At 32.7% G+C, this 25,226-nt stretch overlaps 1 protein-coding gene and 1 long non-coding RNA gene across 2 annotated transcripts; one reads left to right on the top strand and one right to left on the bottom strand.

Moving 5' to 3' along the window:
• The first annotated feature begins 7,353 nt into the window (after positions 1-7,353).
• On the top strand, positions 7,354-12,712 carry LOC134696196 (uncharacterized). Its single transcript, XM_063557864.1, has 5 exons — positions 7,354-7,419; positions 8,632-8,945; positions 10,186-10,586; positions 11,550-11,767; positions 12,506-12,712. The coding sequence occupies exons 2-5, from the start codon at positions 8,632-8,634 to the stop codon at positions 12,671-12,673; spliced, it is 1,101 nt and encodes a 366-aa protein (XP_063413934.1). The 5' UTR covers positions 7,354-7,419; the 3' UTR covers positions 12,674-12,712.
• A 3,749-nt stretch (positions 12,713-16,461) lies between these two features.
• On the bottom strand, positions 16,462-20,702 carry LOC134697141 (uncharacterized). Its single transcript, XR_010103072.1, has 3 exons — positions 20,601-20,702; positions 18,385-18,472; positions 16,462-16,997 (listed from the first exon to the last, which is right to left on the bottom strand). It is a non-coding gene; the product is annotated as an uncharacterized LOC134697141 (long non-coding RNA).
• Positions 20,703-25,226: the final 4,524 nt, after the last annotated feature.

Below are 25,226 nucleotides of genomic sequence, written 5' to 3'. Positions count from 1 at the left end.
CCATAGATATAAAGATTTGGTTTTGAAGTTTGGTTGTACCTGTAGAAAACTTATTTCAAAAGGGATAGCCCGTCCTCATTTGTATGTCCTTTAAAAAACTGATTCTAAAAGGGTACCAAATTCAACACTGTAATAAGATCATTGAATATTGTTTTTACTGGTATACATATTGATTTTGTTATCAGTAAATTAAAAAGCAAACTTATTTAAATATTACTAGTATGTTATTTGCGAATACACATTCATGGATCTACAATCTGTCGATACCTGTATCTAGACATTGCACAAGGTCATGTTTTCCTCTGACTGTTTATGACGTCTTTACACTAAATCCATTGGATGTTGGATGTGTACGGATTGATACATTAGTCTAAAATGCATGATCTTTTCTATTAGCTGTTAGTGGCTTTTAACTAGCTGTCAGGTAACTGCGAGTACTCTCAGATCTGTTCCTAGTGTCTTTTTGTTATTTGGATGTATAAGTACCCGGCCACGCCCACTTGTATTTTGTCCATCTGATGAATTTAGCCTTTTCAACTAATTTTTATAGTTCGTTCTTATGTTGTATTGTTTAAACACTGTCCCAGGTAAAGGGAAGGGTTGGGATCCCACTAACATATTTAACCACGCCACATTATGTATGTATGTGCCTGTCCAAAGTCAGGACCCTGTAATTCAGTGGTTGTCGTTTGTTTATGTGTTACATATTTATTTTCGTTCATTTTCATATATAAATAAGGCCGGTAGTGTTCTCGTTTGAATTGTTTTACATTGTCATTTCGCGGCCTGTTATAGCTGACTATGTATTTTTAACTTTGCTCATTGTTGAAGGCCGTACGGTGATCTATAATTGTTTATGTATGTGTCATTTTGGTCTCTTGTGGAGCGTTATCTTATTGGCAATCATACCACATCTTCTTTTTTTTAATGGGTTCTTTTTTTCTAAACACTTACGCTTATTATTGCTGAACGTTCTTGCTACTTGTAATGTTCTCTATCTATATAGACTTGGTCCTTTAGATACAGATGAAAATATTTTGTAAAAAATTACAAATATTTACCCAATTAATGAAAATTGTTAAAAATTGACTATAAAGGGAAATAACTCCTTTAGGGGTAAACTGACCATTGTGATCATTTTGACTTATTATTAGATCTTACTGAACATTATTGCTGTTTACAGTTTGTCTCTATCTATTATAATAGAATTCAAGATAATAACCAAAAACCGAACATTTCTTTGAAAATAAACAATTAGAGGGCAGCAACCCAATAACCAGTTGTCCAATTCATCTGAAAATTTCATAGCAGATATATATTGACTTGATAAGCAAATGTCAGATTTGCTCTAAATGCTTTGGTTTCAGAGTTATTATAAGCCAAACTCTAGATTTTATCCCTATATTCTATTTTTAGCCATGGTGGCCATCTTAATTGATTGGCTGGGTCACCGCACACATTTTTTAAACAAGATACCCTTATTATGATTTTAGGATAGATTTGGTTAATTTTTACACAGTTGTTTCAGAGGAGAATAATTTTGTAAAAGATTACAATGATTTACGAAAAATTGGTAAACAAAGACTATAAAGGGCAATAACTCCTTAAGGAGTCAAATGACCATTTCGGTCATGTTGACTTATTTGTAGATCTTACTTTGTTGAACATTATTGCTGTTTACAGTTTATCTCTATCTATAATGCTATTCAAGATAATAACCAAAAACGGCAAAATGTCTTTAAAATTAACAATTCAGAGGCCGTAACCCAATAACCGGTTGTCCGATGCATCTGAAAATTTCATTAAGGAATGGCTGTAATATTTTTATTATCTATGAAGAAATAACATAAAAAAATTGTTGCACACTGAATATCGCGCGTAGCGGGTTATTTAACAGTGTGCACCACATTTTTTTATGTTATTTCCAATAGACAGGAAAAATATTACAGTAATTTCTTATAATTTAATTCTAAATTTCATTTTAAACCGTAGAAAACCATGAAAAGCGCTCATGACGTCACGGTCACATGACTGAATTATGTCTATGGGCTCATAACTAAATAACGTCAGCCAATCAGGAGACGCGTTACATCCAAAATTAAATTATTTAGAGATAAAGTAATGAAAAAGTGAATTGAAGCAATATGCTAGTTCAGAAACATTGATATGATTGTATTTTGGTATCAAGTTCAAGACGACAGCCATTTTACGACGATAACGTACTGTATCAGAAGACACCCAGAGATCAAGAAACAGTCTGAACCCAACATACATTGGATGTATTACTTATTAAGCAATATCGGTTGTTTTTAAAGGACAACAAGAAAACAAAATAAAAAATGAACGAAAAAGAGACATGTTGTACGTATTAAATCCAAACACCTTAGACTAACCGTCTTATAAAGCGGATATTATACCTGCTAATCGGATTCTCAATGTGTGATTAAATTTGTTTTGTAAAACAGTTACAAATTTTTATATGCAATACAAAATTAAAATCTGCTTCAATTTTTCAATAAAGTGTTCCGACTATAGATCGCTAACATTGAATTAATGTTCGCAGAAATAAAATTGTAGAACAGTAAAAAAAAAAAAAGAAGATGTGATATAATTGCTAATGATACAACTCTCCACCAGAGATCAAATGAAAAAGAAGTTAAATACTAAAAAGTAAAATCACAAAAATACCGAACTCAGAGGAAAATCGCTCATTCTCTCTTTTTAAAAGGCACTGTATGGCCTTCAACAATGAAAACAATACATACCGCATGGTCAGCAATAAAAAGCCCCGAATGTTAATAATTTGTTACAGCATACGCATACTTAATACATGTACAGTAGTTGTCGTTTGTTTATGTAATTTATACGTGTTTCTCGTTTCTCGTTTTTTATATAGATAAGATCGTTTGTTTTCCCGTTTGATTGGTTTTAAACTAGTAATTTTATGGCCCTTTATAGCTTGTTGCTCGGTGTGAGCCAAGGCTCCGCGTTAAAGGCCGTACATTGATCTATAATGGTTTACTTATATAAATTGTTATTTAGATGCTCATTGGCACTCACACCACATCTTCCTATATCTATGAAGTCAATAAATCGTTAGTATATCACAAATCATGATTGAATGTGTAGTGTAAAACAGTTATAAAATACAATATCTAATTAAAATCAGCTTTAATTCTTCCATTAAGTGTTCCAAATATCGAGCATTTGCATCGAAGAAATGTTTTCAGAAACAAAATTATAGAACATGTATTTAATAATAAAATGAGGTATAATTACCAATAAGACAATTCTTCACCAGAGACTTCAATTCTTCAACAAAATGTTTAATATAGATCATTAAAATCGAAGAAATACTCTCCGGAACGAAATTATGCATATTTATGAAAATAAGAAAATGTGGTAGAACTGCCAGTAAGACAACTTTCGACCAAAAGTTAACAACTATAGGGAATCGTATATGAACAATGAGTAAGATACATGCCACAGTCAGTAATAAAATTTGAAAATTAATTACGCATACTAAGTACTTAAGTCAATTAGTCCACAGTATATATCTCTTTCTTGAGACAGTTTTTAAAAATTAGAATTACATAACGGTGTCTATCATTGATAACAAGCCAAACGTATGATTTGCAGACTTTTTACCTTATTTATGTTTTCTTTCACTAACTAATTTTGATTCGCACCTACCTTTGTTACTTCAGCATTCATCGTCTCTCACTGTTATTTCATTCACAATCCCGTACTTTCTCTCTCTCTCAAACTCTCCGTCTCCCACTCATGTATTCTCTCTCACTAAGTTATTCTCTCTTTTCACTCAGGCATTTTCTTTCTATCTCTTGCCCATTTTCTCTTATTCACCCATTATCTCTCGCTCTGTCTCTGTCTCTCTCTCTCTCATCCATTCTCTCTCTAATCCATTCTCTCTCTCACAGTCTCACTCATCCATTCTCTCTTTCTCACACTCTCATTCTCTCTCTCTCTCATTCTCTCTTCATTCTCTCTCTCTCTCATTCTCTCTCTCTCTCTCATTCTCATTCTCTCACTCTTTCTCTCATTCTCTCTCTCTCATTCGCTCTCTCTCACTCACTCTCTCATCCATTCTCACTATCTCACTCATTCATATTCTCTCTCTCTCATTCTCTCTCTCTCGCACTCACTCTCTCATCCATTCTCACTCTCTCACTCATTCATATTCTCTCTCTCTCACTCATCCAAATTTTCTCTCTCTCACTCATATATTCTCTCTCTTCCATTCTCTCTCTCTCACTCATCCATTCTCTATCTCTCTCTCTCTCTCACTCATCCATTCTCTATCTCTCTCTCTCTCTCACTCGTCCATTCTCTATCTCTCTCTCACACTCATCCGGTCACTTATTCAATCCAATCACGACTCACTCATAATTCTCATTCACTCACTCATAATTCTCACTCACCCACTCATCATTCTCACTTACACACTCATCATTCTCACTCACTCTCCCACTTACCTTTCTTGTAAAATCAATTCTAACCCCGAGCGGTGACAAGGCAAATGCATACAGTCCAACTAAGACACCACTATCTACCAATGCATGAGAAAGGTTAGCAATCTTCCTTCTGTTACCTTCATTAGGCAAGAATGCAATTTGTACAAAACATATATATGGAAGTGTTTAACGACCTTGACTGGCTTTTCAGCCCTCGCACGGTCGGCTCGGTGCCCGAAGACGATTGGTGAGCATTTAAATATTTTGTGCCGTGGGTCAGGAACGGGTAGCAAAGGACGCCGAATGGAGGCCGCCATCTTGGTTTTGGTGAGTTGTTTTTTACTTTTTGACTATTTTGTTGTTTTCTCTACTTCACAACGGCTGCTTTCAGGGCCAGTTTGGTCAGCTTGGCAGCCCGCTAACCTCGATGATGGAGTACTGGTAGATGATCTCGGACGTAGTTCAGAAGATGACAGGAAGCGTTATCAGGACCAAAGCCGTGAGGCAGTGAAATGAAGGTCGTATCACCCAACAGCCTAGGATACAGCCCTCGGACGTTAATCGGCATGACACTCCCCATAATAGACAATGGTTTTGGAGGCATGTTAACGCGGGTACGCCAACTACTACGTCTCTCTGTACGGCATGGATTGGTTTCTGTCATCTTAAGTAGTAAGTCGTTGAACATCTAACTGTAAACCCTCATCGAAGATAGCGGGTAAAGGAGAGGGTGCTAACTGCGTTTGATATAAATTTCATTAAACACAAAACTTTTAAATCGTGTTAAGAAACTAACATAGTACACGTATGTAATATGGCTGCCAGCACAATTAAATCATAAACTAATATTATAAAATCAGTTCACTTGTAATCAGTGAAGTGTAAAGTTATCTACCTAACAGTTCATATTGGAAGGCAAGCAAGATTTTTTTCTCTTAAAAAAATATTTATATTTATTATTCTGTTCTTCATTTTATCCATTTGCGTACTAATTAAATATCAAAATGATCCCCAACGATGGGGATATTTACGTAAAGAAGAAGAAGATTGTAAGGATTGACAAATGATTCCGATACAATATGTTCCACAATTTAGATTTTGGGTTAGCTGCAAAAACTCAGAATTAGAAAAGGATCACATTAGATGCATTTCTGCATAATTTGATTTTAGTATGCGATAAAGTGTCCGAGAACCGGCATGCATGAAATATTTGTTTGTTCTATATTTATGTTTCCTTGAAATGGTAAATTTCTTACTAAGAATAAAATAAAATTAACGGTACCAATTTTCTTGCACCAGATGCGCATTTCGACAATTCATGTCTCTTCAGTCATGCTCGTGACCAAAATATTGAAATCCAAAGCTTATATAAAAGATGAAGAGCTATAATCCAAAAGGTCCAAAAAGTAGTAGCCAAATCCGTGAAAGGAATCCGAGCTTTGTATGAGGGAGATACATTCCTGAATTTATAATAATTTCTAATATTTTGTAACAGCAAATTTAAATAACACAAAAAAATCCGTATTTTCATGCCAGTTCCGAAGTACTGGCTACTGGGACTAATAGTCCACCAGCAGAGGCATCGACCCAGTGGTAGTAATTGTTCACTTACAAATGTATAACTAAAAATGTGTTAAGGATCTTCCCAGTACCATTAGTAACATATTTTAATTCAATGTGGAAATTTTTTCAATGAACTTCAAGGCATATAATGGTTAACTTGTAAGTAACGATACTATACCAGAATATGACAGATATCAATACAGATGCGCATGCCTCCTACACGCTGATTAAAATTCTATAAGATATGAACATAATTATCGGTCATAAGGATAACAAAAAAATATGGATAATCATTACCGGTTAATTATTTAAAAGTGAATAATCATTTACACACAAGACTCAACATCTTGCAGCACAGATGTTTAAATTGTAATAATGGGAAATACAAATCTTTGATTTTCTATATCAATCTTGTTTTCGAACAAAAAAAGTGAAAAACAGATAAGTTTTAAAGAAATTAAAATCATGTAGTTTTCAATTCGCAATTGCAAGATGACGAATTGCAGGATAGCTTTTTATAAAGATAATTGCAGGATGAGAATAGCTGGATACTTTGAAACGGGTCCTTTATTCCGATATGAATGAACAAAATCGAGTTTATCACCATTAATCTTTTAAACATAATCATTGCTAATTTAAAAGGGGAGACATGTCGTCTAGCACTTTTATATTTCCTGTAAATGTTATATATCAATTTGTATTGTTTATTGTTTATTCATTTTGTGAAAGTATTTTCATAGCAATCCGTTTGTTTAAATTTCATAGTCTGATAAAATATCTTATCTGGTCTTAAATTATCTTGTTTAAATTTACGTTAGTTTTAATACACACATACTTAATCTGGTCAATCAAATAAAACTACAAAGTAAGTATCGATTCTTCAGTAACGCCTAGATACTTTATTGTGTTTTTTTCGAGTGCATTCATGCACATGTACATATTCTTCTATCAAAGATATATAAATATCTCATTGACCTGCAATGACTTTGACCCGGAAGTGTATTAATTTGTGCATTTATAAACAATATATAAATAGCAGTTAGATGAACACGTAGACTAAAAGTAAGTTATCGTATTTTTCATTTATAAATTATAGATAATGAATTTATATAACAGTACTGTTATTAATAAAACTATAGTTTATTTCCCGGAGAAGCACAGTACGTACTTCCATAATAAACAGCTGACAATCCACTCAATTCATTTGAACCGTTTATTGAATCGTGATACATGTACATGTAGTTGTTGCATAATATGTACACATCTCCTTATTTATAATAACCTATTCAAAATATACATTGTATGTGTGAAGTTTTTTTCTACCGTATTATGTAAAGTTAACTTGGAAATTATCATTGCAACAGTTACACTTATCAAATCGAAGGTAATATGATTTGTTACTGTTTCGTTTATTGTGTATTTTTCATGTTGCATTATTTAGTATGTAAATCAAGTCTTGCAGATAGGCTATTGCTGCAGAGAATAATATTTTTTTTACAGAAACGACGGAATGTTTACATGCTTTCTCCATTGGACTAGCATATAATGAGGGGTACTATTCAGTAGCGGATCCAGGGGGAGGGTTCCAGGGGGTTAGAACCCTCTTTTTGTTGGACGATGAATGCATTTGAATGGGAACATATAGTTGCCCCCCCCCGCCCCCTTTTGTCCTGGGTTGGGAACTCCCTTTTTTAAAATGGCTGGATCCGCCCTTGTTATTAGTTACATATAGTGTGCTATTGACCTAATACGGTATATATGGGATCAGTAAATTCCATATGGGTTTGAGAGCGAAGCACACTATACATGTAACAAATTCATCTGACCGGCTATCTTTAAGTGAGAAATTTAGACTAGTGACCTATCAAAATGAACAAGTCTGCAATACTGTTAGCATTATAAAGAAACTACTTCCATTGATCCTGCAAAAACAGATATGCCAACAATAACAACTGGTAAGAGTTAAATGTGTTTTATGAATTTATTGTAATCAAAATCATCAATTTCGTCTTCTATTGAAACCTTTAAGATTTTTTCTTTGTACCGTTTTATTTTTATTAAGGGACGTACATTGTAACACCACTACTAACCGTGTAGGAAATAAGCCCTGCCTCCCTTCGGACCTATTATGGAATATAAAGGGACGCACCGCAACTACAAACCGTGTATGAAATAAGCCCCGCCTCCCTGCTAACCCAATATGAAATATACACCGTCGGTATCCACGCGGACGATTTTAACCAACCATATTCCTAGAAATTGTTTATGTAAATGAGGTACGATAAAAGGAATTACCAAACATATTGGACACAACATTTATTGAACAACATCGTCATGATCGTACTATATCAGTAAACATCAACAAACTCCGAAAGAAAAGACGCACACAGAAAAACAATATATAACGTACGAACAATTAACAAAGGGTTCAGATTAGCGCAAAAAAGGGCATTTAACATTTTAAATTCATAATTCGAGAAAAAAATAACTACACCATTGCTAAAAAGGAAAAAAAAAAGAAAACACACAATGTCAATGAACGCATTGAAGAATGTTTACATACTTTATCACCAACATCAATTGTTTTCTTCTTTAGATGGGCGATTCCTGGAATCCTATCTTCTCTGATAGCGATTCAGATGATAATCAGATATATGTCGCCAGAGATCCCAGAAAAGACAAACATTTTGATCGTAAACAAGAATTGCTATGGAATTGCAAGGGAAAAGCCGGTAAGGTAGGACAAGGGAAACAACCACTGGTGATTGCTGTCATTGGACCTCCCGGATGTGGAAAATCGTCATTTCTTAATACCATATTTGCTGCTTTCAGCCATGATCATTGGTCAGAACATGCCAGATATGGAGAATTCGGTAGGAGAGGGAAGCAAGTAACAAGAAGACTAAAAAGGTTATATATTTGAGTAATGAAATTAATGCTTATACAACTTTTTTTTAAAAGGAAAGAGTTGTTGATATATTTGTTTGCAGGGGAGGATCCAGCCATTTAAAAAGGGGGTCCCAACCCAGGATAAAGAAGGGGGTTCCAACCACTTGTCTTCATTCAAATGCATTGATCGTTCAAAAAAGGGGGCTCCAACCACCGGACAAAAACATGGTATCGGACCGCTTTGAGATACTATAAAGTAAAACATGGGCTTTGAAACCTACCTGTTGAACCATCAGTATTGTGTTTGTAATATTTTGTTATGTTCTATTTTTAAATGTACACGTGAAACCAAGTTAATATGATCTATTGACTCAGAATATATTTATATTTCAATCACAAACCAGTGGTTGCAAAGAATTATGTCTCTCGAAAGTGACTTAATTAAAATAACTATGATTTCAAGGTTAATAATTATTGGCTAGTTTGTGTTTACCTTACGACAATTGTCAACAATTTCATGCATGTTAAGGACGAGCAAAAAGTATGTACTAGGTGTTACAATGTACATGAAGTATACAAGTCTCAGATGCATGATTTCATATTAGTTATCTATTATTGGATTTCAACTAGCTGTCAGGAACTGCGAGTACTCTCAGATATGTACTTTTGGGCATTATTTTTCTTTGAATGTACAAGTACCCAGCCACGTCCAAAGTCGGGAGCTTGTAATGCAGTGCTTGTCGTACGTTGCTGTGTTACATATTTGTTTTTGTTTATGTTTTTGTACATTAATTAGACCGTTGATTTTCTTCCTTGAATTGTTTTACATTTATTATTTCGAGGCCTTTTATAGCTGACTACGCGGCATGGGATTTGCTCGTTATTGTAGGCCGTACGGTTACATATAGAAGTTAATTTCTGTGTCTAATGATATTTTATGAAGAGTTTTCTCATTGGCATACTACATCTTCTTTTTTATAGGACGAAAAGCATATAATTTTATGTACATAATGTCAAAACACACGTATGATGTTGAATTTAAAACGACCTGTTCATGCATTTCAATTGTTATGTTTTCATTATTTAAATGTATATTGCAGCTATAGCTTCTCTTTTTATACGTTATAAATCAAATACCCAACAAAAAAGCTACCAAAAAAATCTACACACAGATAAACACACAAAACAACACACAAGCAAACCGGTTTCTGAATGATCCGAAGAAATATTCATTTTTCAAATATTTATCCCTATACTTTAGTTTCCAAAAGAAAGATTACTACAAAGACAGAGATGAATATCTATTGCCAACGTTTCTTGATATGACAGGATTTGAAGACGACGACGCTCCTTTGAATAAAGAACTTTTAAACATTGTTTTATGCGGAAAACTGAAAGAAGGAGAAGAACTTCATAATGTTATAGAATATGGACAACATTTTGGTGTAAATGCTGTCAATGAAAAGTATTTTGGCGGAAAATATTTTGGTAAAATTCCAAAGCAAGAAGGCATGCCGAATCTTTTAGATTATTTCGTGATTGAAAATAGGGAAGAACATCATCGAGTCAATAGAGTTGTTGTTGTTTGTTCGGCAAACCCAGACCAGCCTTTACCAGAACATCTTTTTGAAGCCATCACTGATATAACCAACAGAGAGAGAGGTGAGTGTTTCATTTCCCTTGTAACATATTGACTTTTTAACAACATAGCTCATTTCAAAATTAATGATTTCTAAAAATTTGGAAAATTCTAGAACTCCTAGGTAGTAGTTTAAAACTTCCCGGAACCTGTGTGCTGACCTTCTCTGTGCTACATGTATATTCATAATTATAGACTTAATTAAAATAATCCAAACAATTAAGAATAAAGAAAGATAAGTTTGTAGAATACCATTATACACATTAAGTACAGTGACATTGTTAGTTTAAAAAAATGCTGTGGGTCCACCAAATGTAAGACTGGAAATGCCATTTTTGAAGGATTCCAGGTGGTCAGACATACATGTACCTATCTATAAAGACCAAATGGCACAGCTGTGACCAATTACAGGTCCCAGTTCGTCCTTCAAATATGCACACAACTCATAACGTATAGTGAGCTATAAAACCCACACTTCTGTCAAAATATGGAACGTAAGTCAAATAAAAAGTTCTGCTTTACAATACAATAACGATAAAAATATAAAAGTCTTTAAGATAGCAACACTTTAAGATAGCAAAAATCAACAATTATTGGTTGACATGTTCCTGGCATGACACTTACACAGAAATGTGATGGGATCAACATATGTTTGTTGTGCTTACTAGTCCCTCTAGACTGGAAGTAAAAATCCCACATACGAGCAAAACACAAAAACCAGTTGGAAATGGAGTTACTCATCATATTGATACCCTGTACAAGAAAATATAACAAAAAGACAAAATACCGACACAAAAAATCATTTGTTTTTAAACACTGGACATTAATTTGCAAAACACTCATTTGCAAATCCGCCGCCACCTAATATAAGAGCTACAGGATTCAATAATTGTATTAGTTTTCTACTGTTACTATTACATTTATTTTGCTATTTGATTGATGAAAACATGGGATTTTTAAATTATAACTGTTGTTTTCTTCTTCAGATATTACCTTATATGGTGTACTAACGCAAGCAGACAAATACAAATCGAGAGATCCAAAAGTTTTGAAGAGAGAAAAAGAATTTATGAGGGCGCTTGGAATTCCAAAGAATCGTTTTGCAAGAATCAAGAATTACTGTCCAGATATCGATCCGAACATGACATATGAAGATACTATCATACCTTCCTTAGATGTACCTGTATTGCGGCTCATGGGACAGGTGAGATTTTTCAAATTGCATTAATTTGAATTTGTGATTTTCTGACATCTCTAATGTACGTGTATATGTGAACTACTACAGGCTGGCCTATTTTAACAGTTGTGTGTTTTCATAGTGATCTGTTTATCGCGGCATATACGACTTGACGCTAATGTTATTAAACACAAAACACACATTGCACGCCATACTTCATTTCTTGCTTTTGTTTGCTAATTCTAAATAAAGAATGAACATGCTATTTTTGTTAAGTTTTGTATTATGCTGTGTTCACCACACTTAATTCGAATTAGTTAAATTCTCATTCGAAACGTTTTACATTCGATGGTAAGTTTTAATTCGAATTGCAATGCGCGTCAAATTCGCTTTACTGTCCGAACGACGTTAACTTTTAATTCGTATTTATCGTAATTTCCCCCTCAAAACCATAAATAATCTTATAAATTCCACACAATATATCAACTGAATCAGAGCTTTAAAGTTATTTGTATCCTTCAAAATCAAGTTGTTGATTAGTTTAGAACATGTGGTGTCAGCCGGACACGTACAAAATCTACTTGTTTAAAAAAAAAAGTTAAGATTGGTAAATTTTCATTTTTTTTCCTTTAAAATTTATTAAGTTTTACATTTATGCAGCTTTATCTCCTAATAATGTTGAAATTCTTCCTTTTTTTTTTTAAATATAACTTGCAACAGTTTTTATCGTGTTGTTTCATATGCCCACTGTATGCTCTTTTATAGGTTTTGACTGCAGAACCAACAGATCAGGACTATGAGCATCGTCAAACCAAGAACGGGAAATATGTGCCTAATCTTTCCAACCCAGGCGTTGCAGTAATAACAGTAGTAACTGCTGCATTAGTATTATTTGTATTGTTTAAATTATTTGTGCTTCTTTTAAGAATATAAGTTGATGTGAATTGAATAACAAGGACAATTTGACACTCATACTTGCCTGTTCTATATAAAAATGTGTGTAAAATACAATCATAGAGAAAAAAACTGTCTATTTTCTTCTGTTTACAGTTTATGTATATGCTATGCATGTGCAATTCAAACTTGAGAAGAGAATAAAAAAACTGTTAAATTCGAAATCTTTCCTTTTCAATGAATAAATCTAGCAGTATCCAATTTTTTGTGGAATTTTAGTAAAAATTTAGGACATACATTTATGTATGACTAACAAAGTAAAACGTCTTTAATGGCATTGTCAGTTCGTTTCAAACAGATGAGTCTGCAAGTACTTTTGGTTTTTGTTCTCTTTCTTCAAACATTCGAGACAATTTCTTGATTTAGATAATTTTCCTTTTTGGAATATTTTAATGTTTGCATTTTAGCTCTTGATCTTCCTATTGTTATCAAAGGTACCAGGCTTTCAATTTGATACACCAGACGCGTTTCGTCAGTGATTTCCAGATCAAAATAGTCATAAAGCCAAACAAATATAAAGTTGAGAGCATTGAGGGACCAAGATTCTAAAAATATACTGTGCCAAATACGGATTAGGTAATCCATGCATGTCTAGGATAAGAAAATCCTTAGTATTTTGAATAATAAATACATTTCCAAATACCTAACAGATGTGAACAGTAACGGTAAAATAAAAAAAAGGTGTCAATATCAGTTCAGTATAAGTTAACGTTGAATATTACGTTGGATTTTAGAGGACAATTTGGACTCTCTAACACTTGAACAAGAGGGTATATCTGTTTAGTTAACGCATCATTTTTTATGAGTTTGATGAGACTGTCATCAAAGTGAGAGGGTTAGCGCTATAAAACCAGGTTAAATCCACCATTTTCTACATTTGAAAAAGCCTGTACCAAGTCCGGAATATGAAAGATCTTGTCAAATCGTTTTTGTTTTTTAATTTTGCCATGCCATTATGGACTTTCCGAATTGATTTTCCTCTAAGTTAAGTATTTTTAAACAGGAACAACAGTTTAGTCTTTCGGCAGGCCACATACAGACCATTCAAAAAGTTGTGAAAGGAATCTTTACGTGCAGAGGTCTTGTAACTATCGCTACACGAAGCATCGAATTGAACGTTACGTCTCCAATCTGACTGTACAATGCTGCTCATTGTTGAGGGCCGTACGGTGACCTATAGTTGTTAATTTCTGTGTCATTTGGGCTCTTGTGGAGAGTTGTCTCTTTTGCAATCATATCACATCTTTTTCTTATATATATACATGCATTCTTCACAACTAAACACACGCCCTTTTTTGACGACGGTGTTACTGTCGGTCGATATTGGGCTCTTGTGAAGAGTTGTCTCTTTTGGAATCATACCAAATCTTTTTACACGCCCTTTTTTGACGACGGTGTTACTGTCGGTCGGAAGAAGACCAACAGTGACCATATTGCTACTCAACAGTCCCCTGTTTTTTGGTAATTTTAAATGTTATTCATAATTCCTCACAACAAAGACCGACGAGGAAGATGATCGTTTTGTCAAAATTAATTTAAATCCGATATTTCATTTATCAGACTTTCAAGCATTACAATTTAATGTTTCATAATCAGATAAGCCTATTTGAATTGGATTTTCGATTGTTTGTCAATTGTAAATTGTATGTTGATATTCTAACCTATTGTGTAAAAATAATATCATAATTTGTTAATAGATGTTCATAGCCTTTCTATACATTTTTTGTTCTTGAGCTAATAGCATTTCTGGAATTTTGAAATAATATTCCTAACACAAACAACAAGAACAATAAACAACAATGATGGTGTATCTGATTAATTTCTTGTACAACCTGGATACAAAACTTATAGCTAGAAACCTGCTTACAGCCATGTCTATTGATCATTCTAACATACCGTGCTTCTTTGTTTTGTAAAAAAAACCATTCTCTAACTCAAATAAGAAGTGTTTGCAGATGCGGATATTGACTAAATAATGAATATCATTAAATTGTTATGCATTTAATATATTTCATTAACATAAACTTAAAACTATTCCAAACTCTTACAATATGCACATGTTGTTACTAATTCATATTTATTATGACTGTAATGTGTTGCAATTCGAAATTGACATAATTGACAAAATTGACATAATTGACAACCGTTCATTCTGACTGTCCAAAACCACCCTCTAAAAAATCACATTGCCAGTCGTTTTCTTGTTTACTAACAAAAAAGGGAGGTTCACGGAAGAACCTACACAAACGCGCTACACATATACACATCGGACATATAAATAACCTTAACTGTTTGAATCAGAATCGAAATAATTGATGCAAGCTATACTTTATTTTGGTTTTAACATGGGTAGGCGATTTATTCGTTTTATTTTTTCCTTCAATCTCGCTTGGGCAAAAATAATCACGAATGTAATGCCAGCCGTGTTAGAACTACAATAAAGTATGGATTGCATCAATTATTTCTGAACTGGTTGGTAGTTATCTCATTGGTAATCATACTTTATTGTCTTAATTTACAATCAACCCAGGATCAGGTTGATCAGCTAGCTGTGTAGCCCTCTAGAAACGTCGTTGTTTTGTGGGTAGTTGAATCATGAACTCGGTAATGCATATTTGTAGGAAGCCTGGTACGGACAAGTTTGGTAGGTATCCGCAAAGTATAACAGCTGTAAGAACATACAATTTAACTGGGTGGAATCCCAGGACTGAAAATTGTTCCATTTATACCCAACACCTCATATACAGGTTCCTCGGATGTCTGCATGGTCTGCACCCAAACATACATCGAAATATCTTTTATTCTATGATGCCGATCTAGCCGTTTACCTGACTGCAATGTATAGTTCGTCTAACTCGAGTTATATGGAACGCCGGAACTGTCTTATAGTGTAAATATTTAATGTGTTCTGAACACTGGACACTTTTAATTTGCAAAACACTCATTTGCAAATCCGCCGCCGCCTCAAACAAGAGCTACAATGTCATGAATATAACCAAAATGTGCGCAATTACATGGGATTCAATAATTTCATTGGTTGTCTACTGTTACTAGCATATTTATTTTGCTATCTCATTTATAAAAACATGGGATTTTCTATATCCCATGGGACAGGGCAAAATCCCATGGGAGTAACCATTATCCCATGGGATTTTGGTTAAATCCCATGGGATTTTTTTTGGTCCCATGGGATATTTGTAGTCCCATGGGATATTTGTTGTCCCATGGGACAAAAAAAATCCCATGGGATTTTTATTATCCCATGGGATTTTCAATATCCCATGGGACAAAATAAAATCCTATGGGATTAAAATTATAAATATATATATATATATAAGTATAAAGTAAATATGTGTATGTTACAGTGAATGCTGTTTGGTAGTAAAATGTTTTAAATGTATACAAGTTTTTTTATATTTTTTAAATATACATATATTTTTTTTTTTAATTTTGTCACAAACATGTGTTTTTTATTTGTTTATATGACAATAAAGATTATTCTTATTTTGGAATGTATAATAATATTTACAGTCAAAGAATAAAGTCCGTTCACTGAAACAAAATGCTGAAATGTCTAAATAAATGAAAAAGTATTGTTTTGAAACCTTTGTCTTGTTTATTCTATTATGAAAAATAGAACTGAAAAATATTTTATATTCTCACTGAATAGTTTACTCTTTTCATGAGCTAAGATTTTCTTTTTTATAGTTTCAGTATTGCAAATGCAAACAATTTGAATTATATATAGACCTTTGTAGTGTACATAATAGTATGCTTATATTTGCAAATTTATAATATAAACACTTTTTGTTAAAGTTTTTGTTTTCTTTATTCACAACTTGCTATGTACAATTATTCAGTCCACTATATAAGAGTGAAGTCAATAAATAATTTCATTCATAGAATATTCCTGCAATTCTTAGACAAAACATTTTTTCAATCTGTTCTTCAAAGATCTTCCTCCGTACATCTTTATTGAATGGAGAGATTCAAATGAGAAGATAAAGCATGTTTATTTGGACAACAACATTCTAATATTTTGTTCATTCGTTCCATCTTTCAATTGATAATTACATTGTTGTATTTATATGATCAAGTTCTTTTGCATCAATGATCGTGATGATATGACTCCTTTTTGTTTAAAGTCATCATGTTGAAATTTCCTCTTTCAAATAAATGTAGGAAAAAACACGTTCCATTTCAAATTAATAAAAAAGTTGCACTATGGAGGAAAAGATCAGCTTTAAGTTTTCCATTCAGTATTGATCTGTGAATGATGACCATGAAAATCGAGATGTTTGACCTACAAATACACAAATTCAAAAATTATCAGTGAAGAGATAAATAAAATGGCTATTTTATCATGTTTATGATTATTATGATAAACTTTCATTTGAATATTCAAGTACTAAATTACAGAAATCGCTTAACTTTTATAATAGTTTATTTAAAGTACAGCTTATTTAAAAATTATAATAAACAAGAATTCGTCCAAAGTACACAAATGCCCTACTGGCACTCCAAAGTACACAAATGCCCTACTGGCACTATCATTTTCCATGATCAATGGACCATGAAATTGGATAAAAAATATTATAAGGCATTAAAATTAGAAAGATAATATCATAAGGAACATGTGTACTAAGTTTCAAGTTGATTAGATTTCAACTTCATCAAAAACTACCTTGACCAAAAACTTTAATCTGAAACATGCACTTTCATTTTCTATGTTCATTGGACCGTGAAATTGGGGTCAAAAGTTTAATTTGGTTTAAAAATTAGAAAGATCATATCATAAGGAACATGTGTACTAAGTTTCAAGTTGATTGGACTTCAACTTCATCAAAAACTACCTTTACCAAAAACTTTAACCTGAAGCAGGACAGACGGACGAACGGACGAACAGACGGACGGACAGACGGACGAACGGACGCACAGACCAGAAAACATAATGCCGCTCTACTATCTTAGGTGGGGCATAAAAATAAAGGCCATCGATGAGTTAAAAAAGATATTACATTTCTAATGCCAAAAAATGGCATTTTTGCACCAAAGGGAGATAATTTGGAGCTTTTTCAATGATATTTACATTTTAAAAGTCATCTGGGGCCAAACCGAATTGATTATTTTGAATGATTTGGTGTACCATATGATAAAGTTATAAATAAAATTAGTTATGAAAAAAAACTATTAAACATTTTTCTGAAATTGTTATACCCAAGAGCCTCCTTAAATGTCATTTGATCTCTATTGGAGAAATGTCTCGTTGAAAATCAGACTGCTAAGTGTTTCTTTTTTTTTTTATATCAACCCAGCCATATTATACCTGTCCAATATCAGGAGCCTGTACATAGTTCAGTGGTTGATGATGGTTCATATCCGTCATTTTTATTTTTCCTAATTTTTTGTTTTTATAAATTAGTCTGGTATATTTGACGTTTGAATTGATGCTCTGTTTCAAATTTGGTTAGTGTTGTCTTTTATAGATTACTATAACATGTATAGAGTATGGGTTTTCTTATTAATTACACATGTTACAGGTCATCAATGGCCTCTAATAAGTAATTACAATGCTTACATCCACTAAATTGAACTCTGATGGATAGTTTTCTCATTCATCATACCACATCTTATTTAAATAAATATTTAATCATTATTCAAGGAAAAAACTTTTATAACAGTGGACTTACCATTTAGGCTTTGTTGACCTCTGTAAATCTTATTTTGTTGATAATTTCTTCTGTTTATAGTTTCCCCTTTATCTTTAATGTTCTTGCCCTACACATAAAAGAGTAAACACCATTTAATGACAAAAATAACTACTATTACAACAATGTACATAATTAGTAGGCAACTGAAAATTTTGCCTTATTTGTATATAACATCAACTTACTCATCATTCTTGCTGTTCAATATCATGAATATTATCATTATTCTATGAATCAGAGGTCACAGTAAAATTAACCTTGGTAGGCAGACATTTTTTTTTATATGATACCTTGTAGTCATTCCATTTAACAACAAGTAGACCTATGCTTAGAAAAACTGATCAAATGACAAAACCAAGAAAACTTATCATTGACCAAAGAACAATAAACTGCGGTCATGGTTTATATATGAATCTGCCATTCAGACATGCACACCTTACAATTGTTTCATATCTACCAAATATAATCTACCTGTTACTTTAAACATATGATAAACTGACAAAACAATGCAGTGTTTCATTGACCAATGAACCATGAAAATGAGGTCAAGTTCATATAAAATATGGCAGACATTTTCAAAGTTCCTTATACCCTGCCAATTTGTTATGGATGAGCCTGTTCCAAGTCAGGATCCTTAATTCAGTGATTGTCGTTTGTTTATGTGAAACATATCTGTTTTTCATTTTTTTTTACATAAATTAGGTTGTTAGTTTTCAACTTTCAACTTGGCTATCATGTGTAAAATCATACAAGTGTTTTGAAAACAGGAAGTTGTGGAGTGATGAATCTGAAAATGCATCACACGGTATAGCTGACTTATTTAACCCTGAAACCAAATTTCAGAAATCCTTCTACTGTAGTTCCTGAGGAAAATGGGACAAAAAATATTCATTGGACGGACTGACAGACGCAAGGATGGATGGACAGACAGGGGTAAAACAGTATACCCCCCTTTTTTAAAGTGGGGGTATAGTTTTAATACGGGGGTATAAAAACCCTTGCAAGATGTCAAAACAAAAAGAAGTAACCTAATTCTTACTTGTTAGGGGCTATTTATTTATTGTCGGTTATGCATATATAACAATACAACATAAGCTCTGTAGAGCTTTTATCCGACATACATACATGACAAGCACAATACATTTATACATGAAACATAAAGCTCATCACTGAGATAGTAGTCTCAGATAGAGGGAGACGGGGTCAACCAAACTCCCCTATTCAATCTGAATGTAGGACAGAAAGTCACAGTCAAAAAGTCTCACACTGTTACAGGACAAAAAGTCACAATTTAGTTTTGAGATTATTTTTCTTTGAACAAGAAAACACTCTTTTCATATTTTTCTTGAAGTTTTATACATGAACATGATGTAGCAACTTTGTAATTAAAATTTATTAAAAACAAATTAATCAGTGCATTAGGTTTGCGCACATTACCATTACATTTGCACACAAAAATCATTACGTACAATGTGTGCAGCTTTTGATTACATTTGCACGCATTTTTTGACATGTAAATATAAAAAAAAAGATATGGTATGACTGCCTTTTACAGCTGACTATGTGGTATGGGCTTTACCTCGGCTTTGCTCATTGTTGAAGGCTGTATGGTGACCTATGGTTGTTAATGTCTGTGTCATTTTGGTCTCTTGTGGACAGTTGTCTCATTGGCAATCATACCACATCTTTTTTATATTGGCTCATTGTTGAAGGCCGTAAAGACCTATAGTTGTTAATGTCTGTGTCATTTTGGTCTCTTGTGGACAGTTGTCTCATTGGCAATCATACCACATCTTTTTTTATATTGGCTCATTGCTAAAGGCCGTAAAGACCTATAGTTGTTAATGTCTGTGTCATTTTGGTCTCTTGTGGACAATTGTCTCATTGGCAATCTTCTTTTTTATATTATGAACAATTTCCTTAAATTGAATATGTAAATTAATAAAAAGAAGATATTTCAAAATCTTTTTTCATTTACATTCAAACAATTGTCAACAAATTGTTTGTGACTTTTTGTCCTATCAACTTTGTAACTTTATGTCTGAGTCTGACTTTGTCCTGTGACTTTTTGTCGGAATGTCCGGTGACTTTCTGTTCGTTTACCTTCCATCTTAATCAGTGAACTGAATAATAGTTTTTTGCAGAAGTCCGGGGAATGTTAAAAAAATCACATGTGCAAATTGAGAGTCAACACTTACACAGGGACTACACAATACTTTTTCAGGATGTCAGCAAAAAGGATCACTGGTGACAGGGGAGTGTAACCGATGATCCTGAATCAGATAAGATTTTCCCGGTACGTCTAAACACCGCTCAGGATGACCTCCTGAGTGCACACATGTAGGGCATACAAAGTGCACTCATGACAGACCCTATATAGTCGTCGTATCTGCACACATGATGAATGCATATATTCGTTATAGATCGTTATACAGTTCCCATTTTAGAGTAAAATTTGCAAGTAACGGCCGGGGAACCTCTTACGATTTTAAAATAATAATGCTACTAAAAATATATTATTTTCCCCAATTTTCGCAATTTTTTCGCTATAATTATTAAATCTTTAGGCGACTGTGCTTTAAGTGAATATAAATGATGACGAGGGCCTCACAAATAAATATAAATATGAAATATACTGGAACATCGATTAGCATAGATCGAGCAGCAGAGTAGACTTCCACATACATCTCGAAGTTATTTATGCCGGATAATATAGACTGTGCTCCTGAATAAAGTTGTCAAAAGCATTAATTTGTGTTTTTTACTTCTACAAGAAATTTGATTCAAATGCTAATTACGCACCATTTGCTGAGCAGAGAATCATTCAAAGCCAGGAACCGTCTATACTAACTGATAACAGTAAGAATAGAAAGTCTCTGTAAAAAGGCAGTGAAATCCTAACAGAACTGTAACTTAATGATACATGTACATCAAGTTCCAGCACCTCACCAAGCACGCTTGCCTTGCATACTGAGATGGCAAACTGGTGTGTGTCAGTATTTTGATATAAAATACGTAGGTTCATATAGTTTGATTCAACGTTTGTTTGGTTATTTTTTAAGGATCGTTGAAAATTATATCTAAATCTTTGTTAAATACGATTTTAAATTGTTCAATTCTTTCTTTTTCATAATTTTGTCAAAGTCTACTTTTTAAAGTTTTAAATTTTAAAGAAAAAATGAATATTCCATTTTGATTTGAAAAAAATCTTTTTGAACTGTTATGACATGGTGTTGCAAAGGCTTAAGCTGATTACAGGTAACTATAACATACAGTAATTTTCCATTACGACTGCGTGTATTCTTGGGTGTGTATAACGTATAGTTTTCTAGAGAACATCCTGTCTACGTGTAATACAGATTGATGACATTATACAACATTTCTTTTGTTAAATGTGATAATAGGTATCTGTGTGACTGTCCATTCCCTATTTCAACACCACTAATTTTTCGACGAAAATAAATTAAAAAATAATTTATATGAAATTAAGAAGAAAAGTAGCAAATATAAACTTCAGTAATTACGCATTGAGTAAACATAATTTCAATATTGCATGAACAAATCCGTGAGAAAACGTATACATGTATGAATTAAGATGTGTTTAAAAAGACCCATTGGCTTTATTTCACACTAGGACCTAAGATAAACTAGAACTAAGCAATGGTTGATCCAGAAATTTTCATAAGTGGGGACTCATTGACTGCCTTAGAGGGGTCACGTACAGTTATGCTTCCGTGATTCCGTATATAATCTATCATTTGTTTCCCAAGATTTAGGGGTTGGGGGGTTGGAAAAAAAACGAAATCCGCCTCTGCTAATTGGGAAGTCATTTGGTCCGATACACACATATATATAAATATACCTCTGTGGCGGATCCAGCCATTTGAAAAAGGGGGGGGGGGGGGGGGGGTCCCAACCCAGGAAAAAAGGGGGAGGGGTGGTTCCAACCATATGTCCCCATTCAAATGCATTGATTGTTAAAAAATAGGGGTGGTTCCAACATCCGAAACCCTCCCCCTGGATCCGTCACTGATACCTAGTATGCATATAATCAAGAACAGCTTTAAATAAATGCATATAAAATAATGGTACGTCTAAAAACCGTTCAGGGTCTCCTGGTTGCACACAGGACATTAAGTAACTTAGGACATGTATATATAATAGTGAGAGTTCAGGATATACATTCGATTGATAACTTATTTTATAATTTTTGTTTTGATAAAATCATAGACATATAATACATGTATTGAGACATATATAATACATGGACATATAATACACGTGTTTCTGAAAAAATCAAACCATCTTTAAAGAATTTATTTCAGTTTGAATCGTTTGAATTGTCTTTTGCATTAGGATTCCAAAACGTTAATGTTATCAGAGATGTATTATATGTCTCTGATGTTATTTACAAATGCCAAAACCTGCAAATATATTTTAGGCAGAAAGAAACATTTATATTCGGTGATTTTTACACTAAACGCTTTCGTAATTTGTTTTAAAAATATTAAAAAGGACATGTACATCGTTTTTTCCAGATTTGTATAGTAACTGGTTTAATTAAGTCCTCTTGATGAAATTTAAATTGCGAGACGCTAATTAATAAACTATCTATCTATCGGCATGCGCCGTTATTTGGGATACGTCACGGATGACCGACGGTCATATTCAATACGATATACCAATCATCATTTGAATTTGGTCAATTGATCTTTAATAATTAGGACTAATTGGTGATGGCAGAGAATATGTCGCTGGTGATGGTTAAAAACATATAGAAGTAAACTTTGCAAAAAAAAGGTTTCCTTGGAAAAAATTATGAAAATATATATGCTAAATATTTTTTTCTTTCCGAAATAATAATTAAAGACGTTTAGAAATAACAAATTTTCACAGTTGGGAAAATTTCAATTCAATTTATTTCTTTTTGAAAACGTTGACAAATATAGATCTTATTCGATGTACAATGTGGGCCGCTTGGAGATCAACTTGTGAAACCCTGCTTAATTGGGGTTTGTCTACTTTCGTCTTTTTGTATTGCCAAACATTCTATAATCAAGGATTTGTACAAGGCCTTGTTATAATATAATGAATCTTATCGCCAATATCACCATAAATACATAAAGAACAGATACAATATTCTCCTAAAGAGTTTGCCATCTAACAATTCAAAAAGAAATGTTGAGTCGAAACTGAGGTACCAAATCTATAAAAAAAATTCCTATTTTAGTCGAAATTAAACTATATATTCTTTTTTCAAAACTCCTGAAATAATTTAGCATTATCTATAGAGAGCTTTTATATGCAAATCTTTTTTAGAAGTATGTGAGCGTAAATCAAATTTGTTTATTATCCCCCCCCCCCCTTTTTTCCTTTTATAAAATTTAATTGTAAACGATTTTCTTTCTTAATTTGTGCTGTCACGAAAAAAAAAATGTCTCCTTGTGTATGAGTTGAATTGAACCCGCCAGAAGAATAACGGTACGCCTAAACACCGCTTGAAGGACCTCCTGATTGCACTCATGACATATAAACGAAGTGCACTCAGGACCCTTTATAGTCGTCGCACACAGGATGGATGCATATATTCGTTATACGCTTCTTATTTTAGAGTTAAATTTGGTAGAATTTGAAATCGAACTTATATAGATATGTTAATTCTTATAAAATAATGAGGGCACGTGTCACTGATTACACAACTACTGAGCCATGAATTATCCAATCAAGGAGGTTCCAATCAACAAAATTGATTTGATTATCTTTATTGTTGTTTATAGATTGTGTTGTTAGTACAGTCTGACCATGCGGGAAGTAATATTGTGACGTTTAAAATGAAAAAAAAAAAAAAATATATTTTATTATAGTGTCACATATTGATTGACAATATTTACAAATCACAGTATACAATAAAACAATCAATACCCAGTCATAAATTTGACTTATGAGACACTTAACACATGTTATATACATTATTAATATAGTTTAACGGTAAAATTCATAAAATTATCATCAAAAAAGTTAAAACGTGTTTATGCATTTAAAAGCATATATACTTGAGCAAAAAAAAAAAAAAATCCGAAATGAATATTGTTAAAAAAAAAGTATGGGAATAAGTTAAAAAGAATAAAATATATATTCTTAGTTTTAAAATAGTTTCATCTAAATAATAACGATTACATATTTAATTATCTTATAAAAAAATTAATTGCAGTGACTTTAAAATTATAAAATAGACTTTGAATATCACGATGTTTTAAGATTTTCGTATTTTATTAAAATTTCGTTCCATAAATTTTTATTTTTTATTCTTAAATTTATTATCCTGTCCTGTCCTGGACCAGTAATTAATTCTTTTTACGATTTTGAAAAGGGAAATAAATGTTCATACTTTTAAAGAATTTATATTAATTAGAGTTTTGTATATGGAATCCGTTCTTAACTGTAATTAAAGCCGTACTTTTCAAACAATGTAACTCATATATACATGTAGTTAGATGTTATTTCTCATTTTATCGATCTTGTCCAGGAATTTTATTTTTGAGTTATACGATTGTTTTAAGAAATCCACATTTATTAAGTTTTTTCTCTAATTAAAGTCGTTTTGTCCAGTTTCACAAGCCTGAAATGAATTTCAATGTGAAAATAAATTCTGAAAATGAACATTTCTCTCCGTTTTCGTCTCCGTTTTTTGAAAATAATGATATTTTGGGTATAATTATTTCTAAACAATATGTAAGTATGTAAGTTAGATTATAGTAAGATTCTAAACTTTATTTAAAAAAATGAGAGAGAGAGAGAGAGAGAGAGAGAGAGAGAGAGAGAGA

The sequence above is a fragment of the Mytilus trossulus genome, chromosome 14, assembly GCF_036588685.1.
Source record: "Mytilus trossulus isolate FHL-02 chromosome 14, PNRI_Mtr1.1.1.hap1, whole genome shotgun sequence".
NCBI lineage: Eukaryota > Metazoa > Mollusca > Bivalvia > Mytilida > Mytilidae > Mytilus > Mytilus trossulus.
Note: the sequence above shows the minus strand (reverse complement) of the source record. Positions and strands in the feature narration are given on the sequence as shown.

Coding starts and splice junctions, on each gene's coding strand:
- LOC134696196 (XM_063557864.1), top strand. CDS start 8,632: ATGGGCGATTCCTGGAATCCTATCTTCTCTGATAGCGATTCAGATGAT. Junction 8,946..10,185: donor GTAACAAGAAGACTAAAAAG/GTTATATATTTG, acceptor CCTATACTTTAG/TTTCCAAAAGAAAGATTACT. Junction 10,587..11,549: donor TATAACCAACAGAGAGAGAG/GTGAGTGTTTCA, acceptor TTTCTTCTTCAG/ATATTACCTTATATGGTGTA.